Consider the following 10,731-nt stretch of genomic DNA (forward strand, 5'->3'; position numbering starts at 1 on the left):
GAGCTGGGGGAATAACAACTAACCCCCAGAAAACAGCCGCAGGGATAACACCTATCAGCTGCAGGGAGTGACAGGGAGACGTCCCTGTCACTGCCCCGACACCGGAGACGTTTCGGGATTAAAGGGGCGAAACGTTGATGAACAGTGGTTCCCGACTGATGACCCTGCAGCTGACCCATGGGCACCGGAGGAGGTGCAGCAGGCAGCAATGCCCAGCAGAATGTAACACCTTCCTGTACAAATCCACAATAGCCTGTATGCGGTAGAATGGCCGACAAAGCCGAATGTCATATTTTCCATTTTCTGATGAACACTTGATAGTATATAGTATATCGCAGCCACTGTTTATTGACGTTGATATTTCGCAGACTATTGAACACACAAAGGTGATATACATACCGTTGGAAAGTGCAGAAACAGACCTTTGCAATGGTACCTCACACTCACACATACATGAAAGGGATGTCTATTCAAACAGCAATTTAAATGTTTGAGCAAAAACAGAGATTATTAAAAAATACATGAAAACATATTTGTTGACGTTAATATTTAATATTTCGCAGACTATTGAATGCACAAAAGTGATACATACCATTGGAAAGGGCAGAAACAGACCTTTCCAATGGTTCCACTCACACATACACTAAAGTAATGTCAATACAAATGCCAATGTAAATTTGCAAAAACAGATTTTTAAAAATCCATGCAAGACCTTGGTGATGCGATGATCTAGCAGCATATTTTCCAGCCATGCTTCGAACGCTAAGGATTTGATCACAGGTGAAATGAACACACCTCCTTCTCTCTTTCTTTTCCCCTGACCTGTTGGCTTTCCAAAGCTGAGTGAAGTTTGTTTCAGAGATTTCTTCATCTTGCCTCCCTTTACGGATTTCACCACGTCTAAAATGGTCTTCTGTGTGGGCCTTCTATCTCGTGGTGCTCAGAGCGTAGCTGACATTCGCAAAGCTGTATAATATAATAGAATGCGATGTCAGATGCAATATTTCTGCTCAGTTTTAAAATAACGTGATTATAAGGTGATTATATGGACTTTATTTTCAAAAAACATGAGAATCCATGCTGATCTTTACCCAAATCAAAGCCAGAACGATTTTCATCATATATATTATTTTATCTCTAAATTAAAAAACTCGGCACAATCCTGAGGACATGACCTCAGTGTTCTCAATGCTGGTTACGGGGCTGTACAGGGCCATTGGATGATCGCTCCAGACTGGCAGATTTGCGAGCCCTTTCTCCGTCTGAGCTGTGATTGGCCAGCCCCAGGCCCTGAAAAATGATGTGAGGTTCCTGTTCACCACTTTGGAGAAGGTCTCAGCGTACGTGTTCATCTTGCCATCGTTGTCATTGGGCACACCTTCCATATCGTGGTAGGCAGCAAAGACCTTCTTAAAGGCATCCCACCCAAACTGCTCCTGAAGCTAGTGATGAGGAGGAAGATAAAACACAAGGCAAGTTTTCGACTCCATTACAATGAATGAATTTCCACCATGACATCAATAGTTTGCTTGGCATCAATAGAGAAACTGACTTACACAGGCAGAGCAAAATTTACCAATGCAAAATATTTCTCTAGGAAATGGATGACTTGGAAAACACAAAGAGCAACTGCTGCAGTATGAATACTGTACGTAAGTAGGCCTATCTGAAAACAAACCAGTTACCTGCAAATATGTCTCACATGCCACCCAGACACTCCAGTCCTTGATATTCCTCCCTCCTTTGACATAATTCTGGATCCTCTCCGATCTCTTATGAGGTTCCAAAGCATCATGGGCCTTTGCCCGGTGCATGCCAAGCACTGTCTCGAATACATACGCCGGCCAGAGTTCGCAGGTGGCCTCGGTGGTGTTTGGGCTGATCTCCCAGACACTTCGCTGCTGGTTGTGGCCAAGCTCATGGATTGGCCCCCAGGCGTCCCTCTTGTTGCTTAGCTTTATCAGGTCACGGGCAGATCCACTGTGCATCATGATCGGGTAGCCAGCATGCATCCATCCTTATCACCAAAAAAAGAGAAAGTAAAATTCACAAGACCAGATAGATAGATAGATAGATAGATAGATAGATAGATAGATAGATAGATAGATAGATAGATAGATAGATAGATAGAAAGAACCCTACCTGCAATATGAAAACATGAAATGATTTGGGCTTAGAATCTATCATTTCCTATGATGTTCAATTAAATGTACCTTGTATGAAAAACCTCGTCAACCATGTCAAATTGGATAAATGTGCTTACCGCAAGCTATCTGTACGTCCCCGACAAACCGCTCCTTGCGTGGGAACGTGGCAGGTTTTGCTGCCAGGTCAGCAACAGCTCTCATGATTGTATTCCACTGGTCAGCCACCAGGTCTGGTCGTTCTAGATCCCTGATTACTTTAGAGTCAAGGGTGATGATGAGGTTCTCAAACTCCAACTCGGCCCATGGTGCAGGCTCATGACGCACAGTGTTCACCCAGTCATCTATGCTCGTCTCCCCTGAAAAACACATTTTGGAAGCCACATCATGATATGGTCACAATGATCACTGTGGGAAATTCCACTCAATTCGGAGTTAATTTTAAGCTATGGACATATTCAGACCTAATGCATGTCAAGTATTGGACGTGGCAAAGACGTGGCAAAATATTGACAACATGGGAAGGTGTTACAGATTTGAATAACGTTCCATTTCAAATACATGTACTGTACTGTACATTCGCTCCCATAATTACTGTATTAACACACTTCACATTGGAAGATTTTCTTACCTGACTTGTAGTATGGTGCTCGGACAGCTTCCTGCACCACAACCTCTGCATGAAACACTTCACATTGACGTGGGGCAACCAGGTAGATGAGACCTCCCCAGAGGTTCCACACCTGCATGATGCTATTGTCCACAGGGAAGCTCTCACAAACCACTGGAGCTCGTTTCAACACGTCCAACTTCCTGAGGTTGTCAGTCTGGCAGCCAATCTGCACCTGAAATTCGTTTTCACACTATGAGTGCGTCTTAATATGGGACCTTGGGTGCATCCCAATATGTGACCTTGCCTCCTCCACTTGCCTCCTCCACTTGCTTCTCGTCATAATGACATCACTGACAACAGCATTATATTTCAATATCTTGCAAAAGCTCAATTGTAAAGTCTTTTTCTCATTTGCAATAGGGATGGTGAATGAAAAACAGTCCCTCAAAAGTTGTTGTGGCGAGGCTGACAGCTGGGAAACTTTATCGTTTTCTCCACGGAGGAGGGGCCAGGAGGCGGGACGAGGAGACAAGCACAAGTGGAGGAGGCAAGGACACATATTGGGATGCACCCCTTGCCTCCTCCACTTGTGCTTGTCTCCTCGTCCCGCCTCCTGGTCCCTCCTCCGTGGAGAAAACGATAAAGATTCCCAGCTGTCAGCCTCGCCACAACAACTTTTGAGGGACTGTTTTTCTTTCACCATCCCAATTGCAAATGAGAAAAAGACTTTACAATTGAGCTTTTGCAAGATATTGAAATATAATGCTGTTGTCAGTGATGTCATCATGACGAGAAGCAAGTGGTGGAGGCAAGTAGAGGAGGCAAGGTCACATATTGGGATGCACTCATTATGACACATACATGTAGTGGCGGCGCTCGTATGAGCAGCGGCCCTGGGGTACATGTACAGTGTATTCTAAAACGCAATTTCGTTGTCAAATTTATTTGTCAATGACAATAAAAAGCTCTTGATTCTTCTTGACATGTAGTATCTGCGCTGCAATGTGCTGCGCTGTTGTAGTAAAATATACTCTCTTTTACAACATGTTTGGTCGGCTACAAAGAGGTATTAGACATATCCATGTAGGATGAGGAATTGTAGTACCTTCCAACTTTTTCCCACTATTTGCTGAGGAAACTCAATATCGGTCTTCATGCCAGGGGAGAGGTACAGACCGGTACTGATCCATTCTTCTTGTCCTGTAGCACAGCCAACACACAGATAACCAAAGGCAAATAGAAACCCATTAAGGCAAATGGGATGATAAAATCTATCCTCCATTGTATACAGGCTTTAACCCACTGATGCCTGAAACACCTGCTAAAACGCCTGCTGAATGCCTAAGCCCTTGTTGGGAAAGTTGCCCTCAGCCTATAAAAACCTAAATATCTTAGCCTCTGATGCACATAAAAACATCAAATAAGTTGCATTTAAACCCTAAGACCCCCATCTTGCATTAGAATGTGTTAATTCAGCTGTAACATACCCACATTTTTATTAAAAAAGCTTAAGTCTCAAGAGCCTGAATGCAGCGTATATGTGTCTCCATGCATGGAAGGGTAAACACATACGTCATCAGGCTAAAATTGGTTAAATTTATTTTTCAGGTGCGTTACTGACCTGATGTCATGGCAGTAATGTGCAGTTTGGTATTGCTGACTGTTGGCAGGACAACAGGATCCTTGATGATGTAGGGTAGGAGAGCCGCTGGATCTGGGCAAACCTTGCACACCTCACTGGCAAACTCCAGCAGCATGCGTTCCTCAGTGTCACTCACTGGGCGATTTTCTGACACCTGTGGGACTTTTCCGGACTTCACCACATCTGTTAATGTGTCCAGCACCGAGGAGTAGGAAGCGCAGTGATGAGCCGACATGGAGAGATAGTCTGCACAGTCCCTGCCCATCTTCTCGAGACAGCCCATCTGATCTTTGCTAAGACTTTGGCTTTGAACCATGTAATCAGCAAATAGAGGCAGGAACTCACGAAACCGATACACCTCCATTAACTCTTTGCCAGAATGAGCGTTGTACAACTCTCGGTCTACAATGTTGGTCAGGATTGAGAGACCCATCTGATTGAGAATGCGGTTTCCTGGGTATTTCATCAGAACTTCAGCAGCATTGTTGCTGTAACTCCACCACCAGGCATGGCCACCAATCAGCAGTCCTCCACCTTCGGCGACAAACTTCTGAATTTCTGTGCAGTGATCATCACTGTATGAGGTGCACACATAGACACTGAGGCCATCCGTAAAATGTGTGACTTGACAGGAAAGACCAGACTTGCTTAGAGGATCAATAGCTTGTCTTAGCCTTGGCAAGATGCCAACTGTCCCATTGCGTCCCTGATCTAGCCACTGGAGAGCTTGCAGGAAGAATGGTGACAGAGTCTTGTATGAAATGAAATCCTCATGGGTAGTCACAATGACTCTGCCCAGGCCGTACTGAGCTCCAGCAAGAAAGGCCCTTCCCTCAGGAGTGGTGGCGATGGGGAATGCCAAGGGACCATGGACCAGGACATCACCAGGGATTGCATCTCCACGGATATCAAACTCTGACACATTCTTCAGCAGGAATTCCAGATTGTTGTCAGATTTTGCACTTCTCCTGTGGATAGGGGTACAAAAAAGTAGATTTTATCAATCAACATTCAGTTGATTCAATTTCATCAATTCCACTGCAAAACCAGCTACTCAATGTGTAAAGGAAATACATAGAGATATACATACAACTGCCACAGAGATAGATTCACTTTTTCCTCATTTGTAATTGTGACTTAAATGCTTGACCCTTAAGGGACTGCAGATGGAAATTACCTATTAGCTATAATCTGGTGCAGGTCATCTCTTTACTATGTAACTAATGTACTTTGCACATGGTCCCTGTTGAAATAAACCAATAAACTAAACTAAACTAAACTTAAACCCTTGGGCCTTACAAAAAAGTAGAAACAACATTCAGTGGAGACACTTACGATGTAGTACTCCATTTGAGAGGAAGTTCGGATGGCACAGCAATCTCTTCATGTCTCCCAAAGCTCTCTGTGATGTAAATTCCAGCCACCCCACACACCTGGTTTCCAGGGAAGTGTAGGAGCACCTTTTCCTCTGGATGGGTGCTCGACCAGTGCCATGCCTGGCCAGCCAGAAGAAGCCCTCCTCCTGCCTTAAGGAATTTCACCAGATCCTTAGCTGATGGACCCAAATTGTAGACATCTGTGACGTAAATCCCCAAATCATCTTTGAACTGGCAGACCTCCACGTCAAACGAAGACAGGTTCTCTACCATGTCACTGCAGCTGGGACTAACACCTATTTTAGCCCTGTCAAATGAAGGTTGCAGCCATCTCAGGGCGTTTTGCACTGCAAGTGGGAAATCCTGCAGGTATGTCTCGTGTCCCAACACCACTATGCGGCCAAGGCCATAGCACGAGGCAGCCATCATGACCTGATCTTTGCTGTTCACAGCTAAAGGGAAAGCATGGTGGCCATTCAGCAGCAGCTCGCTGGGTACAGGAGGTCCTTTCAAGTTGAGGTCCTTTATGCCACGCATAACTGTAGAGTAGGCTCCTTGAAGACCTCTGTGTAAGAGAGATAAGTAGAATAAGAATTTAATCAAGATATATCAATATCAATGCCTTCTAAATATAATTTACATCCATAGCAAATGTATGTATTGCAAAGGTGTTTTCTTTACCGTGATAACCACTTGAACGGGATGCTTGATGGAATTGGGACACTTTCACGATGTCCATAATGCTCTGTGAAGTATATACCTGCGGCACCACACACCCGGTTTCCTGGGAATTCAAGCTGGAGGTTTTCTTGGGGATTCGTGTGAGCCCAGTGCCAAGCCTGACCCGCAATCAGGATCCCTCCCCCTTCTTTTAGGAAACTAACAAGCTCCTCACTAATGCGACCCACATCATAAGCATCGGTGACATACACCCCCAAGTCATCTCTAAATGTGCACACCTCTGCTTCTACTAGCGAGATGTCATCAAGGATCGACTTGTAACTTGGATGGACACCTACTTTAGCCCTGCCAGAGGAGGGTTTGAGCCATCCCAGTGCATTCTTAACTAGATCTGAGAACTCCAACATGTATGCCTCATGCCCCAACACCACTACCCGGCCAAGGCCGTAGCGCGATGCAGCTACAAGGACGTGATCCCTCGTGTTCACAACCAAAGGGAAAGCATGGTGGCCATTCAAGAGCAGCTGAGAAGGAACTGTGCAGGGCTTGTCGAAGTTTAGCTCTTGAATTCCACGAATCAGAGTAGAATACGCTTCCTCCTGGGCCATACTGGAATTGCGTTGTGTGGAGATAGTTTAGAAGAGTAACCAGCTTTTCTGACTTCTGACTGTAAACTCAGATATCAAGTTTTTACTTTGTCTTGGTTTGGAGAGGCAGGTGTCTGAGCGGTCTGTTGAATCTAAACACACAAACACAACAGTATTATTGTTACCAATGTTACCTGTCCTGTCTTGCACTTTATGTCAGTCTGTAAAATGTCAGTCCTGTATATGTCTATGTCCTGGCATGGTATAGAGAGAAAATGTAATTTCATTTTTCCTTGTATGACTTGTGCATATGAAGAAAGTGACAATAAAAGCTGACTTGACTTGACTTGACTTGACTGTGGATTTTACATGAGGATATGTAACATATGGCCCTATGTTTTTTTACAGGGGGGAAATAGCTTTTCTGTATGTAGCTATGTAGTATAAGTGTATAATCACCATAGTACCAAATCACTGTATTTCTACCTCACTTTCTACTCTCACATGTTTGTTGTGTTATGTTGAATCCCGTTTAGGAAATAAAGCTAATACTAAAAAGTGACTGCAAGCAAATACGTATATATATTTCTTAAATTAGCCTACTATTTCAGTCAAGACACTTTCCCCACAGCTTCCTCCACACATCTTTCCCTGCAGCCGTGTAAGAATGAAAAACCTCATTGCTGACGTGATGGTTCTAGCTTGTGGTGACAGCCACTGAGTTTTCCCTCTCTCTCTGACGGTCACGACTCACATTGCATTTGCACATTTGGGTTTTTTGCATGAAACAGGTAGATAAGACTGAAAAAACAGCTGAAGATATTGTGTAGTCCGTAGCTGTGGACTTCAACCTATAACTGACTTTAGTTCTGGGAGCCTCAGTCTGTGTTGTGGGCCAACAGGTATTCAGCAATCCAGACCATTTTGACAGAAATTGATGTGAGAATGTGCGAGGTCATTGACTTGATATTTTACTGTCACATCACCAGGAGACACAAGAGGAAGTAATCACAGCGTAACATTCTGACCATTACTAACAGCTAAAATACAGCATATTGCAGCGATTCACCTTATTAAACCGATTTTGCAGAGAACCTAGTACAAGGTTGCTGTGACCAAAATGGTAATGACAACACATTGTGGGATATACAGCATTGTTTTGATGTAGTTTAGCCTTTCAGGGAATAGTTTGAATAGCGTTCGCTCCCCTTACTATACATTATACTAAATACAACTACACTATGGGTTCATAGTCTGCTGCCAAAACACACAACTCTTTTTTCCCTCAAACTCATTCATATATATTAATGTCCAATCAATACACCAGGTTGTAAGAAGTCTGGATGTGGGGTACCCACTGTTTGAGTAGAATTCCTTGATCAAGGTTTGTAAAGCACCTATTTAGAATACTTACTTGGATGAAGCCTTACCTATCCTGAGAATATTTTTAAAAAGTGTTGATAAAGGACAAAAAGCTTACTTACATTGTCTATTGAAGACTTAACAAAAGTGCTGCAATCTTGTTTTCCGCCACAGCCCATCTGTCCTGTGCAAGACTACAGGCCATGATAATCAGTAGCCTATATAATGGAGCAGAAGGTGGAGCATCTGAGAGGGGTGGGCTGGTTTCCCTTGCCTTGTCGTGTTGTTGGGCTGCTGAGCATGTCTCTTGGGAGTTAGACAGGTTGTCTCTCTTCTGTCAACTTGATGTACTTGAAGTTACGCCTCAGGACAACTCATTTTGAACGGTGATTAGAGGCATAACTCCCCATAACAATGTTGTAAAACATGTTAGAGCTGCTTAACCCGTTACATCACTGCGTTATAAATGTGTTGTTACCAGAATGGCAATGACCAAGTCCTAGTGCATTACTAAAGGCCCTGTGTTATGACATAGTATCGTGGTACTATGGTGATTAACCTCTCAATGACTATTACAGCGTGCGTACCACTGAAGGTATGGTGTGCATTAGCCTATGGGCTTAATTTCATAATCAACTTCCAGAAATCACAAACATGTTACTTCTGTTGATGCTTTCAGATTCAGATTCAGATTCAGATAACTTTATTAGTCCCATCAGAAGGGCAATTCAGTTTGCGGTCCCAGTCTCTGGACTTGATGTAAGCCTATGGCCAAAACTCATTTCAGATGCTTTTAATCAATCATTTTAATTTTCATTTCATTCCCCACTTTCATCTTTTTATGTCAAGTGTATAAATTTGTCTCAACAGTAGGCCTATAAATGTATATTATCCTCATCTCATTGGACTCCAATTTTTACTACCGCCAAGGAGGTTATGTTTTCGGTCGAGTTGGTTTGTCTGTCTGTCTGTCTGTCTGTATGTCAGCAGGACAACTCAAAACGTTCTGAACTGATTTGGATGAAACTTTGTGGAGTTGTTGGAAATGACCAAAGGAACAGGTGATTAAACTTTGATGGTGATCCGGATCATGGTCCAGAAATGAGACTTTTAAAAAAGGATTCTTCACCATTGTGGGATAGAGTAAATTTTGACATCGAGTTTCTAACTACATAAAAAGAAGGCAGAAAGACTTGACAGAAATTAGGGTGTAACAGTCAAATTAAGCAATAAGCCACTAGGCCATGGGTTAGTGTGGGGGAATGGGAGTGGGGCACAACGCGAAGAGGAGTGCCGTAAACCCCCCCTTTAGCCATTATAAATCGAACACAAACACACAGATTCAGTGGCTTATTGCCCATCTAAATCTGTTGTAAAGTGCCGTAATAATTAATTTGCCCCACATCATTCAGTTGACAAGTTGAGGAAGTGGTTGGTTACCAGGGCAACACTACCGGGCTTGCATGCGCTCGTCACGCTGCCAGAAACACACTATAAAAACTCAGCGAATGGAGATAAACACCTCAAGAATGAAATGTGTTTGCAATCATACTGACACCTCAACCACAGATGGTGCAAAGATGTGCTCTTCCTGTATTTCCTTCCCCGATTTCACCAGATTCTCATTATCAAGTCAATTCAGCTTTTATTGTCTCTTTCTGCATATGCACAGGTCATACAAGGGAAATGAAATTACGTTTCTCTCTCTATACCATGTAAGGACACAGGACTGACATTTACAGACTGACATCAAAGTGCAAGACAGGACAAGTAACAGTGATGGGTCAATAACAATAAAGTGATGAAATAATAAATAATAACTGAGCATTTTAACATTGGTGAGTGACAGTGGATGGGCCAGTGATAAACCAGTAACTTAAACGTTCATAGAATCTTCAGTTGGAATGGTGTGTGTTCACGCCCGATTTACAACGGTTTACAATCAGCCAATCACAATCGAGAATCAGAGCGCAGTGTTAGATTGCTCTATCAAACAGCTTCCTTGGCGGATGTCTGCATTCTTTCAAGGGAGTTCTTGATTTGACAGATATTATTGTCTTACAAAGTGGCTATACATAGATGTACTGTATGTAATGTCAAATGAAACTTGATGGGAAGTCTGTTCTGTTGAGAACTGGTCTCTCGCCACATCACACCACACTGTTCTCACAAAAAAATCACTCTGGATTTAACTATCACGTCAGCAAGAGCCGGGAAACATCATGGTTGGCTATGGTATTCATTTTCTGATGGAAGGGTTGAAAAAAGTTGTCTGCTGCCAATCCAAGTTCTGTTGATAAAAAAATATTGTGCGACAATCTAAAAA

The 10,731-nt window shown here is 43.2% G+C and overlaps 1 protein-coding gene across 1 annotated transcript; it reads right to left on the bottom strand.

Annotated features, from left to right (window-relative positions):
- Positions 1-1,108: 1,108 nt before the first annotated feature.
- Positions 1,109-7,064, bottom strand: LOC134453646 (TRPM8 channel-associated factor homolog). Its single transcript, XM_063204432.1, has 8 exons — positions 7,007-7,064; positions 5,735-6,284; positions 4,379-5,367; positions 3,863-3,957; positions 2,776-2,989; positions 2,264-2,503; positions 1,686-2,017; positions 1,109-1,442 (listed from the first exon to the last, which is right to left on the bottom strand). The coding sequence occupies exons 1-8, from the start codon at positions 7,062-7,064 to the stop codon at positions 1,143-1,145; spliced, it is 2,778 nt and encodes a 925-aa protein (XP_063060502.1). The 3' UTR covers positions 1,109-1,142.
- Between the last annotated feature and the right edge of the window lie 3,667 nt (positions 7,065-10,731).

This window comes from Engraulis encrasicolus, chromosome 8 (genome assembly GCF_034702125.1).
Source record: "Engraulis encrasicolus isolate BLACKSEA-1 chromosome 8, IST_EnEncr_1.0, whole genome shotgun sequence".
In the NCBI taxonomy this organism is placed as follows: domain Eukaryota; kingdom Metazoa; phylum Chordata; class Actinopteri; order Clupeiformes; family Engraulidae; genus Engraulis; species Engraulis encrasicolus.